The following is a 27,592-nucleotide window of genomic DNA, read 5'->3' as shown; positions in this document are numbered from 1 at the left end:
GAGCGACTTACAGCAGTGAATGCATACATTTAATTTCATACATTATTTTTCTGTACTGGCCCCCCGTGGGAATCGAACCCACAACCCTGGCGTTGCAAACACCATGCTCTACCAACTGAGCTACAGGGAAGGCCGTAGTCTGGCTTTTTTTATGGTAGTTTTGGAGCAGTGGCTTCTCCCTTAATGAGCGGCCTTTCAGGTTATGTCGATATAGTACTCGTTTTACTGTGGATATAGATACTTTTGTACCCGTTTCCTCCAGCATCTTCACAAGGTCCTTTGCTGTTGTTCTGGGATTGATTTGCACTTTTCACACCAAAGTACGTTCATCTCTAGGAGACAGAACGTGTCTCCTTCCTGAGCGGTATGACGGCTGCGTGGTCACATGGTGTTTATACTTGCGTACTATTGTTTGTACAGATGAACGTGGTACCTTCAGGCGTTTGGAAATTGCTCCCAAGGATGAACCAGACTTGTGGAGGTCTACAAATTTTTTTCTGAGGTCTTGGCTGATTTCTTTTGATTTTCCCATGATGTCAAGCAAAGAGGCACTGAGTTTGAAGGTAGGCCTTGAAATACATCCACAGGTACACCTCCAATTGACTCAGATGATGTCAATTAGCCTATCAGAAGCTTCTAAAGCCATGACATCATTTTCTGGAATTTTCCAAGCTGTTTAAAGGCACAGTCAACTTAGTGTATGTAAACTTCTAACCCACTGGAATTGTGATACAGGGAATTATAAGTGAAATAATCTCTCTGTAAACAAGTGTTGGAAAAATTACTTGTGTCATGCACAAAGTAGATGTCCTAACCGACTTTCCAAAACTATAGTTTGTTAACAAGAAATTTGTGGAGTGGTTGAAAAACAAGTTTTAATGACTCCAACCTAAGTGTATGTAAACTTCGACTTCAACTGTAGCTCGTTCATTAGCTATGAAAGCCACTGTAGCTAGTTTGTTAGCTAATTCGTTAGCTAAGCTAGCCACTGTAGCTAGTTCGTTAGCTAAGCTAGCCACTGTAGCTAATTCGTTAGCTAAGCTAGCCACTGTAGCTAGTTCGTTAGCTAAGCCATCCACTATACTTAGTTTGTTAGCTAAGCCAGCCACTGTAGCTAGTTTGTTAGCTAAGCTAGCCACTGTAGCTAGTTTGTTAGCTAAGCTAGCCACTAGAGCTAGTTCATTAGCTAAGCCATCCACTGTAGCTAGTTTGTTTGCTAAACTAGCCACTATAGCTAGTTTGTTTGCTAAGCTAGCCACTATAGCTAGTTTGTTAGCAAAGCTAGCCACTGTAGCTAGCCAGTAACTCCTCCAGTATGTGTTGACATCATTTCGCAGGATTTGTTTTTGGAGATCGGAAAGAAATGGCACTTCTGTAGCCAAATATCTTATTTAACCATTTTTTTAAGCAATAAATGACCATGTATGGTGGTGCATTGATCAGTTATACTGTTTAAAATACATTATTTTTGCGCTTTTGCCCAAAATCGACCTTCAAATGTATTGGCAGAGATGTCCACCAGGGTAGACTGGAGGGGATGGGAGGTGAGTTGGTAATGAAATACTAAACTTGATGACAAATAAATACTTTTAAAGAAACGCACAAATGGAAAAATATCTCAAATAACAGTTTAATAAAGTTCCTTCAACATGTCTGTTGATAACAGCCCTGTTTCATCCTATAACATTACATACATCCCCGTTTCATCCTATGATGTTATATACATCCTTTAAGTGAAATAAAAGGCATCGTTGAACAACATAAAGCATTTGTGATTGATATACATTCTTGTTTGTATGTATCAGTGCATTTGGAAAGTATTCAGACCCCTTCACTTTTTCCACATTTTGTTACGTTACAGCCTTATTCTAAAATTGTTTAAATTCATTTTTTCCTTATCAATCTACACACAATACCCCATAATGACATCCCAATACCCCATAATGACATCACAATACCCCATAATGACATCACAATACCCCATAATGACAAGGCAGAAACAGATTTTTAGAAATGTTCTCACGTTAATTAAAAATAAGAAACAGAAATACCTTATCTATATAAGTATTCAGACCGTTTGCTATGAGAGTCGCCCGGGCCAAGCTGAGTAATAGGGGAAGAAGGGCCTTGATCAGGGGGGTGACCAAGAACCTGATGGTCACTCTGACAGAGCACTAGAGTTCCTCTGTGGAGATGGGAGAACATTCCAGAAGGACAACCATCTCTGCAGCACTCCACCAATCAGGCCTTTATGGTAGAGTAGCCAGATGGAAGCCACTCCTCAGTAAAAGGCACATGACAGTCCGCTTGGAGTTTGACAAAAGGCACCTAAAAGACTCTCAGACCATGAGAAACAAGATTCTCTGGTCTGAATAAAGCAAGATTGAACTCTTTGGCCTGAATGCCAAGCGTCACGTCTAGAGGAAACCTGGCCCCGCTCATCACCTGGCCAATACCATCCCTACGGTGAAGCATGGTGGTGGCAGCATCATGCTGTGGGGATGTTTTTCAGAGGCAGGGACTGGGAGACTAGTCAGGATCAAGAGAAAGATGAACAGGGAAAAGTACAAAGAGATCCTTAATGAAAACCTGCTCCAGAGCGCTCAGGACCTCAGACTGGGGCAAAGTTTCACCTTCCAACAGGACAACGACCTAAGCACACAGCCAAGACAACGCAGGAGTGGCTTCGGGACAAGTCTCTGAATGTCCTTGAGTGGCCCAGCCAGAGCCCGGACTTGAACCTGAACGAACATATCTGGAGAGACCTGAAAATAGCTGTGCAGCGACGCTCCCCATCCAAACTGACAGAGCTTGAGAGGATCTGCAGAGAAGAATGGGAGAAACTCCCCAAATACAGGTGTGACAAGCTTGTAGCATTATACCCAAGATGACGCAAGAATGTAATCACTACCAAAGGTGCTTCTTCAAATTACTGACTAAAGGGTCTGAATACTTATGAAAATGTGATATTTCCTGGGGGGTTTTTGTAATACATTTGCAAACATTTCTAAAAACCTGTTTTTGCTTTGTCATTATGGGGTATTGTGATGTCATTATGGGGTATTGTGATGTCATTACGGGGTATTGTGTTGTCATTATGGGGTATTGTGTGTATATTAATGAGGGGAAAAAACTATTTAATCCATTTTAGAATAAGGCTGTAATGTAACAAAATGTGGAAAAAGTGAAGGGGTCTGAATACTTTCCGAATGCAGTGTAAAGTAAGAAAAACTGTATAATGAGACTCACGACTGCACAATATTCCCATTCTTCACATGAAAAGACGTCCTCCCAACAGAGCTACCTGGGCTAGTGATAATCAGGCTTCTGCTTTCGCTCCTGCTGATTCAGAAGAAGATACACAATAATCAAACCGATTCCAGAGAAGCGGAAAAGCTTCTAGATTTCCTGTATGACGAAAACAAAAATCACTGATAGGAGCTCCAGTGAGGTAGAAAACGCTGTTTCCTAGGTGATCTATGTGACTACAGTACAGTAGTACAGTACAGTATAAATCCTATCTGCTAAAGGGGCTGGATGGTAGTATTAGCAGGGGAGATGTTATCAAATCCAGTTCTTATAGTGGAGACAAGAACCAGCTGCTGCAGTTTACATGATTAGGCCATCAGTAATACTATCTTAGACATCATCTCTGTTAACTCACAGCTGTGTGTTACAGATTGGGAGTTACGGTTTGCCCCCCTCCCCTGCTGATTTTACCACACCGCCTTCATCCAAATAATCAGTGATGGGGGGGGAATAGTGACCTAAAGCCAATGTTAACCCACTGTATAAGCTGTATGAGCTGTATGAGCTGTATGAGCTGTATAAGCTGTATGCGCTGTATGAGCTGTATGAACTGTATGAGCTGTATAAGCTGTATGAGCTGTATGCGCTGTATGAGCTGTATGAGCTGTATGCGCTGTATGAGCTGTATGCACTGTATGAGCTGTATGAGCTTTATGAGCTGTATGAGCTGTATAAGCTGTATGAGCTGTATGCGCTGTATGAGCTGTATGAGCTGTATGCGCTGTATGAGCTGTATGAGCTGTATGCGCTGTATGAGCTGTATGAGCTGTATAAGCTGTATGAGCTGTATGCGCTGTATGAGCCATCTGCTCGTTGCTTGACGTCGTTCCACATCACTCCAGTGTTGATACTTTCCTTAGACTTCCTTTAGAAACAAAAACTGATCGGATAAATCATGATTCTTGGGGGAAAACATTTTTTTCCCAGCTTTTAGTTCAAAACAAACTAGATGTGGAATCTGCAGCTCTTCAGCACCATAATAGGTGTGTGAAAATACACTGTTGGAACTAGAGATCCACGGGGAGTCTTTAGTTAAGCAATAAGGCCAGAGGGGCTGTGATATATGGCCAATATACCCTGCGTAAAGGCTATTGGCACGACGTGAAGCAGAGGTCCAGGGTACAGCCCTTAGCACTGCTCTACTGGCCATATACCACCAACCCAGAAGTGCCTTATTGCTATTCTAAACTGCTTCCCAACATAAACGGAACAGCAAACAGGGAGTTGTGTCATACCTGTGGTATATCGTCTGATATACACACGACTGGAATGCTGTTTCAGCCAATCAGAATTCAGGACCCAAACTATCCGCTTTATAATTAGTATTATAGACCATGTCACTGGTAGAAACTGGTCCGGTGATAGGTTGTTGGGCCAACCAATCAGGTGTTAGGTTGTTGGGCCAACCAATCAGGTGATAGGTAGTTGGGCCAACCAATCAGGTGATAGGTTGTTGGGCCAACCAATCAGGTGATAGGTTGTTGGGCCAACCAATCAGGTGATAGGTTGTTGGGCCAACCAATCAGGTGTTAGGTTGTTGGGCCAACCAATCAGGTGATAGGTAGTTGGGCCAACCAATCAGGTGATAGGTTGTTGGGCCAACCAATCAGGTGTTAGGTTGTTGGGCCAACCAATCAGGTGATAGGTAGTTGGGCCAACCAATCAGGTGATAGGTTGTTGGGCCAACCAATCAGGTGTTAGGTTGTTGGGCCAACCAATCAGGTGTTAGATTGTTGGGCCAACCAATCAGGTGGTAGGTTCTATATTCTATCTCTAAGGTTAAACCCACCCCCTTACAGGACATATCCTGAATAGAAGATCAATCTCAGTCAAATCCTCCTCTATCACCTATATAGAATATTACAGACATTATAAAGTATAAAGTAACTGCACACACACACACACACACACACACACACACACACACACACACACCCCCCCCTCAGGCATTGAGGATCTCATCTTCAGAGCGTCCGATGACGTCAGGGTTAGAGAGGGGGTCCAGATCAGCAAACAGGTTGAACCATGCAGACATGTCCCGCGATGCACCTTTAGGACCTACACACACACACACACACACACACACACACACACACACACACACACACACACACACACACACACACACACACACACACACACACACACACACACACACACCCCTTGAGTGTGGTGAATTGGTACTGTAAGGCACATCTGAAAGCTAAAACTAAACCCTGCACTACTGCGCCAACGACAGCAAGCCTCATAAACAACACCCTCTCACCATTGGCTGTTGACTTTGGGCCGCCCTTAGCTGACTGGACCTGGCAAGACACTGGGGACTGTAGGGGCGGAGCCTGGAACATGGGAGGCGTCGCCCAGCCTGAGAGACAGAAACCCAGAGGATGAGGGAGGATAGGAGGGAGGGAGAGATGACAAGGGAATGTGATGTCATCATTCTTCCAGGAAAAAAGAGAAGACTGAACACAACAAGCTGATGAGATTGTACTAGAATCAGTTTCTAGATGAACTGGAGACAAACTATCAGTTTCTAGATGATACTAGAACTGGAGACAAACTATCAGCTTCTAGAACTGCAGACAAACTATCAGTTTCTAGAACTGGAGACAAACTATCAGTTTCTAGATGATACTAGAACTGGAGACAAACTATCAGTTTCTAGATGATTCTAGAACTGGAGACAAACTATCAGCTTCTAGATGATACTAGAACTGGAGACAAATTATCAGTTTCTAGATGATTCTAGAACTGGAGACAAACTATCAGCTTCTAGAACTGGACACAAACTATCAGTCTCTAAAACTGGAGACAAACTATCAGTTTCTAGATGATACTAGAACTGGGGACAAACTATCAGTTTCTAGATGATACTAGAACTGCAGACAAACTATCAGTTTCTAGAACTGAAGACAAACTATCAGCTTCTAGATGATACTAGAACTGGAGACAAACTATCAGTTTCTAGATGATACTAGAACTGCAGACAAACTATCAGTTTCTAGATGATACTAGAACTGCAGACAAACTATCAGTTTCTAGAACTGGAGACAAACTATCAGTTTTTAGAACTGGAGACAAACTATCAGTTTCTAGAACTGGAGACAAACTATCAGTTTCTAGAACTGGAGATAAACTATCAGTTTCTAGATGATACTAGAACTGGAGACAAACTATCAGTTTCTAGATGATACTAGAACTGGAGACAAACGATCAGGTTCTAGATGATACTAGAACTAGAGACAAACTATCAGTTTCTAGAACCGGAGACAAACTATCAGTTTCTAGATGATACTAGAACTGCAGACAAACTATCAGTTTCTAGATGATACTAGAACTGGAGACAAACTATCAGCTTCTAGATGATACTAGAACTGGAGACAAACTATCAGTTTCTAGATGATACTAGAACTGGGGACAAACTATCAGTTTCTAGATGATACTATAACTGGAGACAAACAATCAGCTTCTAGAACTGGAGACAAACTCTCAGTTTCTAAAAAACTGGAGACAAACTATCAGTTTCTAGATGATAGTAGAACTGGAGACAAACTATCAGTTTCTAGATGATACTAGAACTACAGACAAACTATCAGTTTCTAGATGATACTAGAACTGGAGACAAACTATCAGTTTCTAGATGATACTAGAACTGCAGACAAACTATCAGTTTCTAGATGATACTACAACTGGAGACAAACTATCAGCTTCTAGAACTGGAGACAAACTATCAGTTTCTAGATGATACTAGAACTGGAGACAAACTATCAGCTTCTAGAACTGGAGACAAACTATCAGTTTCTAGATGATTCTAGAACTGGAGACAAACTATCAGCTTCTAGAACTGGAGACAAACTATCAGCTTCTAGAACTGGAGACAAACTATCAGTTTCTAAAACTGGAGACAAACTATCAGTTTCTAGATGATACTAGAACTGGGGACAAACTATCAGTTTCTAGATGATACTAGAACTGCAGACAAACGATCAGTTTTTAGAACTGGAGACAAACTATCAGTTTCTAGATGATGCTATAACTGGAGACAAACTATCCGTTTCTAGATGATACTAGAACTGGAGACAAACTATCAGCTTCTCGATGATATTAGAACTGCAGACAAACTATCCGTTTCTAGATGATACTAGAACTGGAGACAAACTATCAGTTTCTAGATGATACTAGAACTTGAGACAAACTATCAGTTTCTAGATGATACTACAACTGGAGACAAACTATCAGTTTCTAGAACTGCAGACAAACTATCAGTTTCTAGAACTGGAGACAAACTATCAGTTTCTAGAACTGGAGACAAACTATCAGTTTCTAGATGCTACTAGAACTGGAGACAAACTATCAATTTCTAGTAACTGGAGACAAACTATCAGCTTCTAGATGATACTAGAACTGGATACTAGAACTGGAGACAAACTATCAGTTTCTAGATGATACTAGAACTGCAGACAAACTATCAGTTTCTAGATGATACTAGAACTGGAGACAAACTATCAGCATCTAGAACTGGAGACAAACTATCAGTTTTTAGAACTGGAGCCAAACTATCAGTTTCTAGATGATACTAGATCATCCAGCCAATAGTCAGACATGCAGCAAGGTCATCTGGCCACTAGAGGTCAGACATGCAGTAAGGTCATCCAGCCACTAGAGGTCAGACATGCAGTAAGGTCATCTATCTACTAGAGGTCAGACATGCAGTAAGGTCATCTGGCCACTAGAGGTCAGAAATGCAGTAAGGTCATCTATCTACTAGAGGTCAGACATGCAGTAAGGTCATCTGGCCACTAGAGGTCAGACATGCAGTAAGGTCATCTGGCCACTAGAGGTCAGACAGGCAGTAAGGTCATCTGGCCACTAGAGGTCAGACATGCAGTAAGGTCATCTGGCCACTAGAAGTCAGACATGCAGAAAGGTCATCTGGCCACTAGAGGTCAGACCAGGAGATGGTGCTGACTGACTGACCTGTAGAACTCAGACTGTGGTCCAGCAGCTGGGAGGGCAGGAAGCCGGTGGGACTGGGGGACTGAGAGGGGGGGCAGGCTGCTCCAGTAGGGGGAGGAAGGACCAGGGTGGGGGTGAGGGCTGTGGGGGGGACAGGGTCAGAGAACTCCAAGCAGCCGAAGGTGCCTTGCCAATCTCGACTGAACTCATCTGCTTCCATTGGTCCAGGGCTCAGGAGGTCCTTCAGAAAGGCCATGTTCCCAGTCTCCCTGTCCTCCTCCTCCTCCACCCTGGGCCCCTGCTGCAGTACAGAGCTTCCAGAGAGGTCCCCACCTAGAACACACAGCACAGAGAGACAGACAAAGGGTTAGAAACTGCATGTAGCCAGGTCATCAGAAACTATTAACTGTTACATGTCAATTGGCATTTTTCCTATTTTGTTGCATTACAACCTGTTCCTGTTTCCAGTCACAACTTGCAGACTTGTTTACGTGCTGCTGTGCGTTTTGTTGCCGATCTTACTTTGCTACCTGACTACTTCACGGTTTTTACTTTTTCATTATCGTATATTTTTAGTTTTTCCCTCACTCAACTTTTTCACCCCGGAGGTTTTATCTAGACATGGTTCGTCAGGACTTCAAACAGCCGAAGCTAAGTAACATTAACATGATGCCTTCTAATTGCAGTTGTTGTACTTATAATATACAGGAGAACGATCGCCTTACGGCAAGGATAGCTGTGCTGCAAGCCCAGCTTCAGACGCAATCGTTAGGCAAGGGTAATTTCAGTGTAGGAAAGGATGAAACAGCGTCTGTGCCAACAGTAAGTACAGATAGTAACGTTAGTATAAACCCCCTCGCACGGTCCCCACAGCCGGACAACTTTCTCATGGCTTCCGGAGGGAAACGCTGTAGGAATGCTCAACCGGTGTTGCTTATTCAGCCGACAGAAACTTTCAACCGGTTCTCCCCATTAAGCGAGTCGGAGTCAGAGGCCGAAACTTCTCTGGTCTCTGCTCCTCCCGTTGTGGGGTCTGAGACGCCGAAGCCTCTCACCATTAGCTCTGACAAATTGAAAACCCTAGTCATTGGCGACTCCATTACCCGCATTATTAGACTAAAAACGAATCATCCAGCGATCATACACTGTTTACCAGGGGGCAGGGCTACCGACGTTAAGGCTAATCTGAAGACGGTGCTGGCTAAAGCTAAAACTGGCGAGTGTAGAGAGTATAGAGATATTGTTATCCACGTCGGCACCAACGATGTTAGGATGAAACAGTCAGAGGTCACCAAGCGCAACATAGCTTCAGCGTGTAAATCAGCTAGAAAGATGTGTCGGCATCAAGTAATTGTCTCTGGCCCCCACCCAGTTAGGGGGAGTGATGAGCTCTACAGCAGAGAGTCTCTGGCCCCTCCCAGTTAGGGGGAGTGATGAGCTCTACAGCAGAGTCTCACAACTCAATCGCTGGTTGAAAACTGTTTTCTGCCCCTCCCAAAAGATATCATTTTTTGATAATTGGCCCTCTTTCTCGGACTGACCCACAAACAGGACCAAGCCTGGCCTGTTGAGGAGTGACAGACTCCATCCTAGCTGGAGGTGTGCTCTCATCTTATCTACAAACATAGACAGGGCTCTAACTCCTCTAGCTCCACAATGAGATAGCCAGCCTGCCAGCTTAGTGGAGTCTGCCACTAGCACAGTCAGTGTTGTCAGCTCAGCTATCCCCATTGAGACCGTGTCTGTGCCTCGATCTAGGATGGGCAAAATTAAAGATGGCGGTGTTCGCTTTAGCACGTACACAAGTCTGCAAGTTGTGACTGGAAACAGGAACAGGTTGTAATGCAACAAAATAGGAAAAATGCCAATTGACATGTAACAGTTAATAGTTTCTGATGACCTGGCTACATGCAGTTTCTAACCCTTTGTCTGTCTCACTGATCATAATCTTGATCATAATCTTGATGTGATTGGCCTGACTGAAACATGGCTTAAGCCTGATGAATTTACTGTGTTAAATGAGGCCTCACCCCCTGGTTACACTAGTGACCAAACCCCCCGTGCATCCGGCAAAGGCGGAGGTGTTGCTAACATTTACGATAGCAAATTTAAATTTACCCCCAAAAAAACAACAACGACGTTTTCGTCTTTTGAGCTTCTAGTCATGAAATCTATGCAGCCTACTCAATCACTTTTTATAGCTACTGTTTACAGGCCTCCTGGGCCATATGCAGTGTTCCTCACTGAGTTCCCTGAATTCCTATCGGACCTTGTAGTCATCGCAGATAATATTCTAATTTTTGGTGACTTTAATATTCACATGGAAAAGTCCACAGACCCACTCCAAAAGGCTTTCGGAGCCATCATCGACTCAGTGGGTTTTGTCCAACATGTCTCTGGACCTACTCACTGCCACAGTCATACTCTGGACCTAGTTTTGTCCCATGGAATAAATGTTGTGGATCTTAATGTTTTTCCTCATAATCCTGGACTATCGGACCACCATTTTATTACGTTCGCAATCACAACAAATAATCTGCTCAGACCCCAACCAAGAAGCATTAAAAGTCGTGCTATAAATTCTCAGACAACCCAAAGATTCCTTGATGCCCTTCCAGACTCCCTCTGCCTACCCAAGGACGACAGAGGACAAAAATCAGTTAACCACCGAACCGAGGAACTCAATGTAACCTTGCGCAATACCCTAGATGCAGTTGCACCCCTAAAAACTAAAAACATTTGTCATAAGAAACTAGCTCCCTGGTATACAGAAAATACACGAGCTCTGAAGCAAGCTTCCAGGATATTGGAACGGAAATGGCGCCACACCAAACTGGAAGTCTAACGACTAGCTTGGAAAGACATTACCGTGCAGTATCGAAGAGCCCTCACTGCTGCTCGATCATCCTATTTTTCCAACTTAATTGAGGAAAATAAGAACAATCCGAAATAACTTTTTGATACTGTCGCAAAGTTAACTAAAAAGCAGCATTCCCCAAGAGAGGATGGCTCTCACTTCAGCAGTGATGAATTCATGAACTTCTTTGAGGAAAAGATCATGATCATTAGAAAGCAAATTACGGACTCCTCTTTAAATCTGCGTATTCCTCCAAAGCTCCGTTGTCCTGAGTCTGCACAACCCTGCCAGGACCTAGGATCAAGGGAGACACTAAAGTGTTTTAGTACTATATCTCTTGACACAATGATGAAAATAATCATGGCCTCTAAACCTTCAAGCTGCATACTGGACCCTATTCCAACTAAACTACTGAAAGAGCTGCTTTCTGTGCTTGGCCCTCCTATGTTGAACATAATAAACGGCTCTCTATCCACCGGATGTGTACCAAACTCACTAAAAGTGGCAGTAATAAAGCCTCTCTTGAAAAAGCCAAATCTTGACCCAGAAATTATAAAAAACTATCGGCCTATATCGAATCTTCCATTCCTCTCCAAAAAATATGAAAAAGCTGTTGCGCAGCAACTCACTGCCTTCCTGAAGACAAACAATGTATACGAAACTCTTCAGTCTGGTTTTAGACCCCATCATAGCACTGAGACTGCACTTGTGAAGGTGGTAAATTACCTTTTAATGACGTCAGACCGAGGTTCTGAGTCTGTCCTCGTGCTCCTAGATCTTAGTGCTGCTTTGATACCATCGATCACCACATTCTTTTGGAGAGATTGGAAACCCAAATTGGTCTAAATGGACAAGTTCTGGCCTGGTTTAGGTCTTATCTGTCGGAAAGATATCAGTTTGTCTCTGTGAATGGTTTGTCCTCTGACAAATCAACTGTACATTTCGGTGTTCCTCAAGGTTCCGTTTTAGGACCACTATTGTTTTCATATATTTTACCTCTTGGGGATGTCATTCGAAAACATAATGTTAAATTTCACTGCTATGCGGATGACACACAGCTGTACATTTCAATGAAACATGGTGAAGCCCCAAAATTGCCCTCGCTAGAAGCCTGTGTTTCAGACATAAGGAAGTGGATGGCTGCAAACTTTCTACTCTTAAACTCGGACAAAACAGAGATGCTTGTTCTAGGTCCCAAGAAACAAAGAGATCTTCTGTTGAATCTGACAATTAATCTGGATGGTTGTACAGTCGTCTCAAATAAAACTGAAGGACCTCGGCGTTACTCTGGACCCTGATCTCTCTTTTGAAGAACATATCAAGAATGTTTCAAGGACAGCTTTTTTCCATCTACGTAACATTGCAAAAATCTGAAACTTTCTGTCCAAAAATGACACAGAAAAATTAATCCATGCCTTTGTTACTTCTTGGTTGGACTACTGCAATGCCCTACTTTCCGGCTACCGGGATAAAGCACTAAATAAACTTCCGTTAGTGCTAAATACGGCTGCTAGAATCCTGACTAGAACCAAAAAATGTGATCATATTACTCCAGTGCTAGCCTCCCAACACTGGCTTCCTGTTAAGGCAAGGGCTGATTTCAAGGTTTTACTGCTAACCTACAAAGCATTATATTGGCTTGCTCCTACCTATCTCTCCGATTTGGTCCTGCCGTACATACCTACACGTACGCTACGGTCACAAGACGCGGACCTCCTAATTGTTCCTAGAATTTTTAAGCAAACAGCTGGAGGCAGGGCTTTCTCCTATAGAGCTCCATTTTTATGGAATAGTCTGCCTACCCATGTGAGAGACGCAGACTCAGTCTCAACTTTTAAGTCTTTACTGAAGACACATCTCTTCAGTAGGTCCTATGATTAAGTGTAGTCTGGCCCAGGGGTGTGAAGGTGAACGGAAAGGCTGGAGCAACGAACCGCCCTTGCTGTCTCTGCCTGTCCGGTTTCCCCTCTTTCCACTGGGATTTTCTGCCTCTACCCCTATTACGGGGGCTGAGTCACTGGCTTACTGGTGTTCTTCCATGCCGTCCCTGGGAGGGGTGCGTCACTTGAGTGGGTTGAGTCACTGACGTGGTCTTCCTGTCTGGGTTGGCGCCCCCCCTTGGGCTGTGCCGTGGCGGAGATCTTTGTGGGCTATACTCGGCCTTGTCCCGGGATGGTATGTTGGTGGTTGGAGATATCCCTGCAGTGGTGTGGAGGCTGTGCTTTGGCAAAGTGCGTGGGGTTATATCCTACCTGTTTGGCCCTGTCCGGGGGTTTCATCGGATGGGGCCACAGTGTCTCCTGACCCCTCCTGTCTCAGCCTCCAGTATTTATGTTGCAGTAGTTTATGTGTCGGGGGGCTAGGGTCAGTCTGTCACATCTGGAGTATTTCTCTTGTCTTTTCCGGTGTCCTGTGTGAATTTAAATATGCTCTCTCTCATTCTCTCTTTCTCTTTCTTTCTTTCTTTCTCTCTCTCGGAGGACCTGAGCCCTAGGACCATGCCTCAGGACTACCTGGCTTGATGACTCCTTGCTGTCCCCAGTTCACCTGGCCGTGCTGCTGCTCCAGTTCCAACTGTTCTGCCTGCAGCTATGGAACCCTGACCTGTTCACCGGACGTGCTACCTGTCCCAGACCTGTTGTCCCAGACCTGCTGGAACCCTGACCTATTCACCGGACGTGCTACCTGTCCCAGACCTGCTGTTTTCAACTCTCTACAGACAGCAGGAGCGGTAGAGATACTCTCAAAGATCGGCTATGAAAAAGCCAACTGACACTTACTCTTGTGTTACTGACTTGTTGCACCCTCGACAACTACTATGATTATTATTATTTGACAATGCTGGTCATTTATGAACATTTGAACATCTAGGCCATGTGCTGTTATAATCTCCACCCGGCACAGCCAGAAGAGGACTGGCCACCCCTCATAGCCTGGTTCCTCTCTAGGTTTCTTCCTAGGTTCTGGCCTTTCTAGGGAGTTTTTCCTAGCCACCGTGCTTCTACACCTGCAGTTTTGGGGGCTGCATTTTGAATCGTTTTGGGGGCTACAGTTTGAATCGTTTTGGGGGCTGCAGTTTGAATCGTTTTGGGGGCTACAGAGTGAATCATTTTGGGGGGCTGCAGTTTGAATCGTTTTGGGGGCTGCAGTTTGAATCGTTTTGGGGGTGCAGTTTGAATCGTTTTGGGGGCTGCAGTTTGAATCGTTTTGGGGGCTGCAGTTTGAATCGTTTTGGAGCACTGCAGTTTGAGAACGACATTGTGCATATCACCCTCACGGCAGTCAAGCAATGCATTCCGCCAAGAGTCGTTCACAATCTAGTCCGGTTGCAGCCACAACTAGACCGCGTTTCAAATGTATCAAGAAATAACCGTATTTGTATGCATAGCAATCAACAAATCTACATTGTTTAAAACATGCTTTTACAAGTCTCAGTCACCAATGACAGCTATGAGCCCCTTAATGACAGCTATAAGCCCCTTAATAACAGCTATAAACCCCTTAATGACAGCTATAAGCCCTTAATGATAGCCCCTTAATGACAGCTATAAGCCCCTTAATGACAGCTATAAGCCCCTTAATAACAGCTATGAGCCCCTTAATGACAGCTATGAGCCCCTTAATGACAGCTATAAGCCCCTTAATGACAGCTATAAGCCCCTTAATGACAGCTATAAGCCCCTTAATGACAGCTATAAGCCCCTTAATAACAGCTATAAGCCCCTTAATGACAGCTATAAGTCCCTTAATAACAGCTATAAGCCCCTTAATGACAGCCCCTTAATGACAGCTATAAGCCCCTTAATAACAGCTATAAGTCCCTTAATGACAGCTATAAGCCCCTTAATGACAGCTATAAGCCCCTTAATGACAGCTTTAAGCCCCTTAATGACAGCTATAAGCCCCTTAATAACAGCTATAAACCCCTTAATGACAGCTATAAGCCCTTAATGATAGCCCCTTAATGACAGCTATAAGCCCCTTAATGACAGCTATAAGCCCCTTAATAACAGCTATGAGCCCCTTAATGACAGCTATGAGCCCCTTAATGACAGCTATAAGCCCCTTAATGACAGCTATAAGCCCCTTAATGACAGCTATAAGCCCCTTAATGACAGCTATAAGCCCCTTAATAACAGCTATAAGCCCCTTAATGACAGCTATAAGTCCCTTAATAACAGCTATAAGCCCCTTAATGACAGCCCCTTAATGACAGCTATAAGCCCCTTAATAACAGCTATAAGTCCCTTAATGACAGCTATAAGCCCCTTAATGACAGCTATAAGCCCCTTAATGACAGCTATAAGCCCCTTAATGACAGCTATAAGCCCCTTAATGACAGCCCCTTAATGACAGCTATAAGCCCTTTAATGACAGCTATAAGCCCCTTAATGACAGCTATAAGTCCCTTAATGACAGCTATGAGCCCCTTAATGACAGCTATAAGCCCCTTAATGACAGCTATAAGCCCCTTAATGACAGCTATAAGCCCCTTAATTGACAGCTATAAGCCCCTAATGACAGCTATAAGCCCCTTAATGACAACCCCTTAATGACAGCTATAAGCCCCTTAATGACAGCTATAAGCCCCGTAATGACAGCTATAAGCCCCTTAATGACAGCTATAAGCCCCTTAATGACAGCTATAAGCCCCTTAATGACAGCTATAAGCCCCTTAATGACAGCTATAAGTCCCTTAATGACAGCTATAAGTCCCTTAATGACAGCCCCTTAATGACAGCTATAAGCCCCTTAATGACAGCTATAAGTCCCTTAATGACAGCTATGAGCCCCTTAATGACAGCTATAAGTCCCTTAATGACAGCTATGAGCCCCTAATGACAGCTATAAGCCCCTTAATGACAGCTATAAGTCCCTTAATGACAGCTATAAAGCCCCTTAATGACAGCTATGAGCCCTTAATGACAGCTATAAGCCCCTTAATGACAGCTATGAGCCCTTAATGACAGCTATAAGTCCCTTAATGACAGCTATAAGCCCCTTAATGACAGCTATAAGCCCCTTAAGACAGCTATAAGCCCTTAATAACAGCTATAAGCCCCTTAATGACAGCTATAGTCCCTTAATAACAGCTATAAGCCCCTTAATGACAGCCCCTTAATGACAGCTATAAGCCCCTTAATAACAGCTACTACGTCCATGAATGACAGCTATAAGCCCCTTAATGACAGCTATAAGCCCCTTAATGACAGCTTAAGCCCCTTATGACAGCTATAAGCCCCTTAATAACAGCTATAAACCCCTTAATGACAGCTATAAGCCCTTAATGATAGCCCTTAATGACAGCTATAAGCCCCTTAATGACAGCTATAAGCCCCTTAATAACAGCTATGAGCCCCTTAATGACAAGCTATGAGCCCCTAATGACAGCTATAAGCCCTTAATGACAGCTATAAGCCCCTTAATGACAGCTATAAGCCCCTTAATGACAGCTATAAGCCCCTTAATAACAGCTATAAGCCCCTTAATGACTGCTATAAGTCCCTTAATAACAGCTATAAGCCCCTTAATGACAGCCCCTTAATGACAGCTATAAGACCCCTTAATAACAGCTATAGTCCCTTAATGACAGCTATAAGGCCCCTTAATGACAGCTATAAGCCCTTAATGACAGCTATAAGCCCCTTAATGACAGCTATAAGCCCCTTAATGACAGCCCTTAATGACAGCTATAAGCCCGTTAATGACAGCTATAAGCCCCGTTAATGACAGCTATAAGTCCCCTTAATGACAGCTATGAGCCCCTTAATGACAGCTATAAGCCCTTAATGACAGCTATAAGCCCCTTAATGAGGGGGCAGCTATAAGACCCCTTAATGACAGCTATAAGCCCCTTAATGACAGCTATAAGCCCCCTTAATTGACAACCCCTTAATGACAGCTATAAGCCCCTTAATGACAGCTATAAGCCCAGTAATGACAGCTATAAGCCCCTTAATGACAGCTATAAGCCCCTTAATGACAGCTATAAGCCCCTTAATGACAGCTATAAGCCCCTTAATGACAGCTATAAGTCCCTTAATGACAGCTATAAGTCCCTTAACTGACAGCCCCTTAATGACAGCTATAAGCCCCTTAATGACAGCTATAAGTCCCTTAATGACAGCTATGAGCCCTTAATGACAGCTATAAGTCCCTTAATGACAGCTATGAGCCCCTTAATGACAGCTATAAGCCCCTTAATGACAGCTATAAGTCCCTTAATGACAGCTATAAGCCCCTTAATGACAGCTATGAGCCCTTAATGACAGCTATAAGCCCCTTAATGACAGCTATGAGCCCTTAATGACAGCTATAAGGTCCCTTAAATGACAGCTATAAGCCCCTTAATGACAGCTATAAGCCCCTTAATGACAGCTATAAGCTCCTTAATGACAGCTATAAGTCCCTTAATGACAGCCCCTTAATGACAGCTATAAGTCCCTTAATGACAGCTATAAGCCCTTAATGACAGCTATAAGCCCCTTAATGACAGCTATAAGTCCCTTAATGACAGCTATAAGTCCCTTAATGACAGCCCCTTAATGACAGCTATAAGTCCCTTAATGACAGCTATAAGCCCCTTAATAACAGCTATAAGTCCCTTAATGACAGCTATAAGTCCCTTAAATGACAGCCCCTTAATGACAGCTATAATCCCTTAATGACAGCTATAAGCCCCTTAATAACAGCTATGAGCCCCTTAATGACAGCTATAAGTCCCTTAATGACAGCCCCTTAATAACAGCTATAGATCCCTTAATGACAGCTATAAGTCCCTTAATGACAGCTATAAAGCCCCTTAATGACAGCCCCTTAATGACAGCTATAAGTCCCTTAATGACAGCTATAAGCCCTTAATAACAGCTATAGAGTCCCTTATGACAGCTATAAAAGACCCCTTAATGACAGCTATAAGCCCCTTAATGACAGCTAATGAGCCCCTTAATGACAGCTATGAGCCCCTTAATGACAGCTATAAGCCCCTTAATAACAGCTATAAGCCCCTTAATAACAGCTATGAGCCCTTAATGACAGCTATAAGCCCCTTAATGACAGCTATGAGCCCCTTAATGACAGCTATAAGCCCCTTAATGACAGCTATAAGCCCCTTAATAACAGCTATAGCCCTTAATGACAGCTATAAGCCCCTTAATGACAGCTATAAGCCCCTTAATAACAGCTATAGCTCCTTAATGACAGCTATAAGCCCCTTAATGACAGCTATAAGCCCCTTAATGACAGCTATAAGCCCCTTAATGACAGCTATAAGCCCCTTAATAACAGCTATAGCTCCTTAATGACAGCTATGAGCCCCTTAATAACAGCTATAAGTCCCTTAATGACAGCTATAAGCCCCTTAATGACAGCTATAAACCCCTTAATTGACAGCTATAAGCCCTTTTAATGACAGCTATAAGTCCCTTAATGACAGCTATAAGCCCCTTAATAACAGCTATAAGCTCCTTATGACAGCTATGAGCCCCTTAATAACAGCTATAAGTCCCTTAATAACAGCTATAAGACCCCTTAATTGACAGCTCTAATTTGTTTACCAGTGAGGCTCCCAGGTAAGAGCCCCCCACACTACCACAGTGTCAGCCTGTTATACCAGTGAGGCATCCCAGGGAGAGAGAGATGTGTGAGGCGGCTGGCTGCACATCTCCAACCCCCAGGGACCACCAGAGGCTGCTGTGGTCTGTAGAGGGGCCAGAGGCTTGCATGGAGGAGGAGAGGCCAGGCTGGGGCATGGTCACAGGCCAGGAGTAAGAGGTCGTCAGCGTGCTGGCTGTACTGAGATTCCCACTGAGGTCACACAGGGCTGGAGAACAAGGAGGATGGTAGAGAGGACAGGTTGGAGAACAGGAAGCATGGTTAGAGAGGACAGGGCTGGGTTACAGTGAGATGGTTAGAGAGGACAGGGCTGGGGGAACAGGAGGATGGGTAGAGAAGGACAGGGCTGGGGAACAGAGGATGTTAAGAAGAGGACAGGGCTGTGGTACAGGAGGATGGTTAGAGAGGACCGGGCTTGGGGAACAGGAGGATGGTTAGAGAGGACAGGGCTGGGGTACAGGAGGACGGTTAGAGAGGACAGGCTGGGGTACAGAGGATGGTTAGAGAGGACAGGGCTGGGAGAACAAGGAGGATGGTTAGGAGGACAGGCTGGGGAACAGGAGGATGGTTAGAGAGGACAGGGCTGGGAACAGGAGGATGGTTAGAGAGGACAGGGCTGGGGTACAGGAGGAGGTTAGAGAGGGACAGGGCTGGGGAACAGGAGGCTGGTTAGAGAGGACAGGCTGGGGTACAGGAGGACGGTTAGAGAGGACAGGGCTGGCGTACAGGAGGTGGTTAGAGAGGACAGGGCTGGGGTACAGGAGGATGGTTAGAGAGGACAGGGCAGGGGTACAGGAGGCATGGAGTAGAGTGAGAACAGGGCTGGGGTACAGGAGGATGGTTAGAGAGGACAGGGCTGGGGTACAGGAGGATGGTTAGAGAGGACAGGGCAGGGGTACAGGAGGATGGTTAGAGAGGACAGGGCTGGGGAACAGGAGGATGGTTAGAGAGGACAGGGTTGGGGTACAGGAGGATGGTTAAGAGGACAGGGCTGGGGTACAGGAGGATGGTTGAGAGGACAGGCTGGGGTACAGGAGGATGGTTAGAGAGGACAGGGCTGGGGTACAGGAGGATGGTTAGAGAGGACAGGGCTGGGGAACAGGAGGATGTTAGAGAGGACAGGGCTGGGGTACAGGAGGATGGTTAGAGAGGACAGGGCTGGGGAACAGTAGGATGTTAGAGAGGACAGGGCTGGGGTACAGGAGGATGGTTAGAGAGACAGGGCTGGGGTACAGGAGGATGGTTAGAGAGGACAGGGATGGGGTACAGGAGGATGTTAGAGAGGACAGGGCAGGGGTACAGGACGATGGTTTTAGAGAGGACAGGGCTGGAGAACAGGACTATGGTTAGAGAGGACAGGGCTGGCGTACAGGAGGATGGTTAGAGAGGACCAGGGCATGGAGAACAGGAGGACGGTTAGAGAGGACAGGGCTGGGGTACAGGAGGAGGTTAGAGAGGACAGGGCTGGGGAACAGGAGGACGGTTAGAGAGGGACAGGGCTGGGGTACAGAGGAGATGGTTAGAGAGGACAGGGCTGGGAGAATCAGGAGGATCGGTTAGAGAGGACAGGGCTGGGTACAGGAGGATGGTTAGAGAGGACAGGCCTGGGGTACAGGAGGATGTTAGAGAGGACCAGGGCTGGGGTACAGGAGGATGGTTGAGAGGACAGGGCTGGGGTACAGGAGGATGGTTAGAGAGGACAGGGCTGGGGTACAGGAGGATGGTTAGAGAGGACAGGGCTGGGGTACCGGATGGATGGTTAGAGAGGACAGGGCTGGAGAACAGGAGGATGGTTAGAGAGGACAGGGCTGGAGAACAGGCAGGACGGTTAGAGAGGACAGGCTGGGGTACAGGAGGATGTTAGAGAGGACAGGGCAGGGGTACAGGAGGATGGTTAGAGAGGACAGGGCTGGGGAACAGGAGGATGGTTAGAGAGGACAGGGTTGGGGTACAGGAGGAGTTGGTTAGAGAGGACAGGGCTGGTGGTACAGGAGGATGGGTAGAGAGGACAGGGCAGGGGTACAGGAGGATGGTTAGAGAGGACAGGGCTGGGTACAGGAGGAATGGTTAGAGAGGACAGGGCTGGAGAACAGGAGGATGTTAGAGAGGACCGGGCTGGAGAACAGGAGGATGTTAGAGAGGACAGGGCTGGGGTACAGGAGGATGTTAGAGAGGACAGGGCTGGGGTACAGACGATGGTTAGAGAGGACAGGGCTGGGGTACAGGACGATGGTTAGAGAGGACAGGGCTGGGGTACGAGGAGTGGAGAGGAACAGGGCCAGGGGTACAGGAGGATGGTAGAGAGGACAGGGCTGGAGAAACAGGAGGGATGGTTAGAGAGGACAGGGGCTGGGGTACAGGAGGGATGTTAGAGAGGACAGGCTGGGGTACAGGACGATGGTTAGAGAGGACAGGGCTGGGGTACAGGAGGATGGTTAGAGAGGACAGGGCAGGGGTACAGGAGGATGGTTAGAGAGGACAGGGCTGGGGTACAGGAGGATGGTTAGAGAGGACAGGGCTGGGGAACAGGAGGATGGTTAGAGAGGACAGGGCTGGGGTACAGGAGGATGGTTAGAGAGGACAGGGCTGGGGTACAGGAGGATGGTTAGAGAGGACAGGGCTGGGGACAGGAGGAGGGTTAGAGAGGACAGGGCTGGGGTACAGGAGGATGGTTAGAGAGGACAGGGCTGGGGTACAGGAGGATGGTTAGAGAGGACAGGGCTGGGGTACAGGAGGATGGTTAGAGAGGACAGGGCTGGGGTACAGGAGGATGGTTAGAGAGGACAGGGCTGGGGTACAGGACGATGGTTAGAGAGGACAGGGCTGGAGAACAGGAGGATGGTTAGAGAGGACAGGGCAGGGGTACAGGACGATGGTTAGAGAGGACAGGGCTGGAGAACAGGAGGATGGTTAGAGAGGACAGGGCTGGAGAACAGGAGGACGGTTAGAGAGGACAGGGCTGGGTACAGGAGGATGGTTAGAGAGGACAGGGCTGGGGTACAGGAGGATGTTAGAGAGGACAGGGCTGGGGTACAGGAGGATGGTTAGAGAGGACAGGGCTGGGTACAGGAGGATGGTTAGAGAGGACAGGGCTGGGGTACAGGAGGATGGTTAGAGAGGACAGGGCTGGGGTACAGGAGGATGGTTAGAGAGGACAGGGCTGGAGAACAGGAGGATGGTTAGAGAGGACAGGGCTGGAGAACAGGAGGACGGTTAGAGAGGACAGGGCTGGGGTACAGGAGGATGTTAGAGAGGACAGGGCAGGGGTACAGGAGGATGGTTAGAGAGGACAGGGCTGGGGTACAGGAGGATGGTTAGAGAGGACAGGGCTGGGGTACAGGAGGATGGTTAGAGAGGACAGGGCAGGGGTACAGGAGGATGGTTAGAGAGGACAGGCTGGGGTACAGGAGGATGGTTAGAGAGGACAGGGCTGGAGAACAGGAGGATGTTAGAGAGGACAGGGCTGGAGAACAGGAGGGATGTTAGAGAGGACAGGGCTGGGGTACAGGAGGATGTTAGAGAGGACAGGGGGGGTACAGGACGATGGTTAGAGAGGACAGGGCTGGGGTACAGGACGATGGTTAGAGAGGACAGGGCTGGGGTACAGGAGGATGGTTAGAGAGGACAGGGCAGGGGTACAGGAGGATGGTTAGAGAGGACAGGGCTGGAGAACAGGGGATGGTTAGAGAGGACAGGGCTGGGGTACAGGAGGATGTTAGAGAGGACAGGGCTGGGTACAGGACGATGGTTAGAGAGGACAGGGCTGGGGTACAGGAGGATGGTTAGAGAGGACAGGGCAGGGGTACAGGAGGATGGTTAGAGGACAGGGCTGGGGTACAGGAGGATGGTTAGAGAGGACAGGGCTGGGGAACAGGAGGATGGTTAGAGAGGACAGGGCTGGGGTACAGGAGGATGGTTAGAGAGGACAGGGCTGGGGAACAGGAGGATGGTTAGAGGACAGGGCTGGGGTACAGGAGGATGGTTAGAGAGGACAGGGCTGGGGAACAGGAGGACGGTTAGAGAGGACAGGGCTGGGGTACAGGAGGATGGTTAGAGAGGACAGGGCTGGGGTACAGGAGGATGGTTAGAGAGGACAGGGCTGGGGTACAGGAGGATGGTTGAGAGGACAGGGCTGGGGAACAGGAGGATGGTTAGAGGACAGGGCTGGGGTACAGGAGGATGTTAGAGAGGACAGGGCTGGGGTACAGGAGGATGGTAGAGGACAGGGCTGGGGTACAGGAGGATGGTTAGAGAGGACAGGGCTGGGGTACAGGAGGACGGTTAGAGAGGACAGGGCTGGGGAACAGGAGGAGTTGATAGAGAGGACAGGGCTGGGGTACAGGAGGATGGTTAGAGAGGACAGGGCTGGGAACAGGAGGATGGTTAGAGAGGACAGGGCTGGGGTACAGGAGGATGGTAAGGGGTTAGGGGTTAGGGAGTAGAGGTAGGGGTAGGTTGGTTAAGGGGTAAGGGGTAAGGGGTTAGGGGTAGGGGTTAGGGAGTAGAGGTTAGGGGTTAGGGAGTAGAGGTTAGGGGTAAGAGGTTAGGGGTTAGGGGTAAGGGGTTAGGGGTTAGGGGTAAGGGGTTAGGGTTAGGGGTAAGGGGTAAGGGGTTAGGGGTTAGGGGTAAGGGGTTAGGGAGTAGAGGTTAGGGGTTAGGGGTTAGGGGTAAGGGGTAAGAGGTTAGGGGTTAGGGGTAAGGGTTAGGGGATAGGGGTAAGGGGTTAGGGGTTAGGGGTAAGGGGTTAGGGGTAAGGGGTAAGGGGTTAGGGGTTAGGGGTAAGGGGTTAGGGAGTAGAGGTTAGGGGTAAGGGGTTGGGGTTAGGGGTAAGGGGTTAGGGGATAGGGGTAAGGGGTTAGGGTTAGGGGTAAGGGGTTAGGGAGTAGAGGTTAGGGGTAAGGGGTTAGGGGATAGGGGTTAGGGGTAAGGGTAAGGGGTTAGGGGTTAGGGGTTAGGGGTTAGGGGTAAGGGAGTAGAGGTTAGGGGTTAGGGGTAAGGGGTAAGGGGTAAGGGGTTAGGGGTAAGGGGTTAGGGAGTAGAGGTTAGGGGTAAGAGGTTAGGGGTAAGGGGTTAGGGGATGGGGTTAGGGGTAAGGGGTTAGGGGTTAGGGGTAAGGGGTTAGGGAGAGGGTTAGTAGAGGTTGGGTAGGGGTTAGGGGATGGGGTTAGGGGTAAGGGGTAAGGGGTTAGGGGTTAGGGGTAAGGGGTTAGGGGGTAGAGGTTAGGGGTAAGAGGTTAGGGGTAAGGGGTTAGGGGATAGGGGTTAGGGGTAAGGGGTTAGGGGTTAGGGTAAGGGGTTAGGGGTAAGGGGTAAGGGTTAGGGGTAAGGGGTTAGGGAGTAGAGGTTAGGGGTAAGGGGTTAAGGGTAAGGGGTTAGGGGTAAGGGGTTAGGGGTAAGGGGTAAGGGGTTAGGGAGTAGAGGTTAGGGGTAAGGGGTTAGGGGTTAGGGGTAAGGGGTTGGGGGTAGGGGGTTAGGGGTTAGGGGTTAGGGGTTAGGGGAGGGGTTAGGGGTTAGGGGTAAGGGGTTAGGGGTAGGGGGTTAGGGGTAAGGGGTTAGGGAGTAGAGGTTAGGGGTAAGGGGTTAGGGGTAAGGGGGTTAGGGTTAGGGTTTAGGGGTTGGGGGTTAGGGTTAGGGGTTAGGGGTTAGGGGTCTCCAGTCTTTTATAGAATAAGAGCTACTTTAAAAAAAAAACATTGCAAGCTACTCCCTAACCCCTAACCCTCTAACCCCTACTCCCTAAACCTACTCCCTAACCCCTACTCCCTAACCCCTAACCCTACTCCCTAACGCCTAACCCCTACTCCCTAACCCTAACTCCTAACCCAACCCCTACTCCCTAACCCTAACCCTACTCCTAACCCCTATCCCTAACCCCTAACCACCCTAACCGCTGACCCTAAGCCCTAACCCCTACTCCCTAACCCTACTCCCTAACCCTAAACCCTACTCCCTAACCCTTAACCCCTACTCCCTAACCCCTAACCCTACCCCTAACTAACCCCTACCCCCTACTCCCTACCCCCTACTCCCTAAACCCCTAACTACCCCTAACCCCTAACCCTACTCCCTAACCCCTACTCCCTAACCCCTAAATATTAGCTACTAATATTTTCTAACTTTCTTCTATCTTTTCCCTCCCTGCTACTCTTCCCTGGTCCTTAGTGTACTAGAGGAAGTAGTGTGTCAACTCTTCCCTGGTCCTTAGTGTACTAGAGGAAGTAGTGTTGTTCCCTGGTCTTAGTGTACTAGAGGAAGTAGTGGTTGTCAACTCTTCCCTGGTCCTTAGTGTACTAGGAAGTAGTGTTGTCAACTCTTCCCTGGTCCTTAGTGTACTAGAGGAAGTAGTGTTGTCAACTCTTCCCTGGTCCTTAGTGTACTAGAGGAAGTAGTGTTGTCAACTCTTCACTGGTCCTTAGTGTACTAGAGGAAGTAGTGTTGTCAACTCTTCCCTGGTCCTTAGTGTACTAGAGGAAGTAGTGTTGTCAGCTCTTCCCTGGTCCTTAGTGTACTAGAGGAAGTAGTGTTGTTCCCTGGTCCTTAGTGTACTAGAGGAAGTAGTGTTGTTCCCTGGCTTAGTGTACTAGAGGAAGTAGTGTTGTCAACTCTTCCCTGGTCCTTAGTTACTAGAGGAAGTAGTGTTGTCAAACTTCCCCTGGTCCTTAGTGTACTAGAGGAAGTAGTGTTGTCAACTCTTCCCTGGTCCTTAGTGAACTAGAGGAAGTAGTGTTGTCAGCTCTTCCTGGTCCTTAGTGTACTAGAGGAAGTAGTGTTGTCAACTCTTCCCTGGTCCTTATGTACTAGAGGAAGTAGTGTTGTCAACTCTTCCCTGGTCCTTAGTGTACTAGAGGAAGTAGTGTTGTTCCCTGGTCCTTAGTGTACTAGAGGAAGTAGTGTTGTTCCCTGGTCCTTAGTGTACTAGAGGAAGTAGTGTTGTCAACTCTTCCCTGGTCCTTAGTGTATAGAGGAAGTAGTGTTGTTCCCTGGTCCTTAGTGTACTAAGGAAGTAGTGTTGTCAACTCTTCCCTGGTCCTTAGTGTACTAGAGGAAGTAGTGTTGTCAACTCCCTGGTCCTTAGTGAACTAGAGGAAGTAGTGTTGTCAGCTCTTCCCTGGTCCTTAGTGTACTAGAGGAAGTAGTGTTGTCAACTCTTCCCTGGTCCTTAGTGTACTAGAGGAAGTAGTGTTGTCAACTTCCCTGGTCCTTAGTGTACTAGAGGAAGTAGTGTTGTTCCCCGGTCCTTAGTGTACTAGAGGAAGTAGTGTGTTCCCTGGTCCTTAGTGTACTAGAGGAAGTAGTGTTGTCAACTCTTCCTGGTCCTTAGTGTACTAGAGGAAGTAGTGTTGTCAACTTTCCCTGGTCTTAGTGTACTGAGGAAGTAGTGTTGTCAACTCTTCCCTGGTCCTTAGTGTACTAGAGGAAGTAGTGTTGTCAACTCTTCCCTGGTCCTTAGTGTACTAGAGGAAGTAGTGTTGTCAACTCTTCCCTGGTCCTTAGTGTACTAGAGGAAGTAGTGTTGTTCCCTGGTCGTTAGTGCACTAGAGGAAGTAGTGTTGTCAACTCTTCCCTGGTCCTTAGTGTACTAGAGGAAGTAGTACAATGTGTGTGTATGGTAAAACCTTTCAGAATAGTTTGGCTAGCTAGCAGGGCTGCTGGTAGCTGGTGATGACCTGCTGGAGACCCTGGTGTATGGTAAAACCTTTCAGAATAGTTTGGCTAGCTAGCAGGGCTGCTGGTAGCTGGTGATGACCTGCTGGAGACCCCTGGTGTATGGTAAAACCTTTCAGAATAGTTTGGCTAGCTAGCAGGGCTGCTGGTAGCTGGTAGCTGGGATGACCTGCTGGAGACCCTGGTGTATGGTAAAACCTTTCAGAATAGTTTGGCTAGCTAGCAGGGCTGCTGGTAGCTGGTAGTGGTGATGACTGCTGGAGACCCTGGTGTATGGTAAAACCTTTCAGAATAGTTGGCTAGCTAGCAGGGGCTGGTAGCTGGTAGCTGGTGATGTCCTGCTGGAGACCCCTGGTCTATGGTAAAACCTTTCAGAATAGTTTGGCTAGCTAGCAGGGCTGCTGGTAGCTGGTGATGACCTGCTGGAGACCCCTGGTGTATGGTAAAACCTTTCAGATAGTTGGCTAGCTAGCAGGGCTGCTGGTAGCTGGGTGATGACCTGCTGGAGACCCCTGGTGTATGGTAAAACCTTTCAGAATAGTTTGGCTAGCTAGCGGGCTGGGTAGCTGGTAGCTGGGGATGACCTGCTGGAGACCCCTGGTGTATGGTAAAACCTTTCAGAATAGTTTGGCTAGCTAGCAGGGTGCTGGTAGTGGTAGCTGGTGATGACCGCTGGAGACCCCTGGTCTACGGTAAAACCTTTCAGAATAGTTTGGCTAGCTAGCAGGCTGCTGGTAGCTGGTGATGACCTGCTGGAGACCCCTGGCGTATGGTAAAACTTTCAGAATAGTTGGCTAGCTAGCAGGGCTGCTGGTAGCTGGTAGCTGGTGATGACCTGCTGGAGACCCCTGTGTATGGTAAAACCTTTCAGAATAGTTTGGCTAGCTAGTAGGGCTGCTGTAGCTGGTAGCTGGTGATGACCTGCTGGAGACCCCTGGTGTATGGTAAAACCTTTCAGAATAGTTTGGCTAGCTAGTAGGGCTGCTGGTAGCTGGTGATGACCTGCTGGAGACCCCTGGTGTATGGTAAAACCTTTCAGAATAGTTGGCTAGCTAGCAGGGCTTGCTGGTAGCTGGTGATGACCTGCTGGAGACCCCTGGTCAACAGTAAAACCTCAACACTTAGATACCTTCTACAATTAGCACAATAAAAGTGAATAAGGACCAGCTTCTGCACAGAACAATGCCAAAA

At 47.0% G+C, this 27,592-nt stretch overlaps 1 protein-coding gene across 1 annotated transcript; it reads right to left on the bottom strand.

Annotated features, from left to right (window-relative positions):
• Positions 1 to 4,991: 4,991 nt before the first annotated feature.
• On the bottom strand, positions 4,992 to 18,944 carry LOC115188253 (islet cell autoantigen 1-like protein; the record flags this gene model as incomplete). The annotated part of the gene is made up of 5 exons (XM_029747102.1): positions 4,992 to 5,367; positions 5,576 to 5,674; positions 8,287 to 8,598; positions 18,679 to 18,709; positions 18,793 to 18,944. Coding segments are annotated over 5 exons (710 nt in total), but the record flags the coding sequence as incomplete, so codon positions are not given.
• Positions 18,945 to 27,592: the final 8,648 nt, after the last annotated feature.

The sequence above is a fragment of the Salmo trutta genome, unplaced genomic scaffold, assembly GCF_901001165.1.
Source record: "Salmo trutta unplaced genomic scaffold, fSalTru1.1, whole genome shotgun sequence".
NCBI classification, from domain to species: Eukaryota; Metazoa; Chordata; class Actinopteri; order Salmoniformes; family Salmonidae; genus Salmo; species Salmo trutta.
This window is presented reverse-complemented; position numbering and strand designations above follow the sequence as displayed.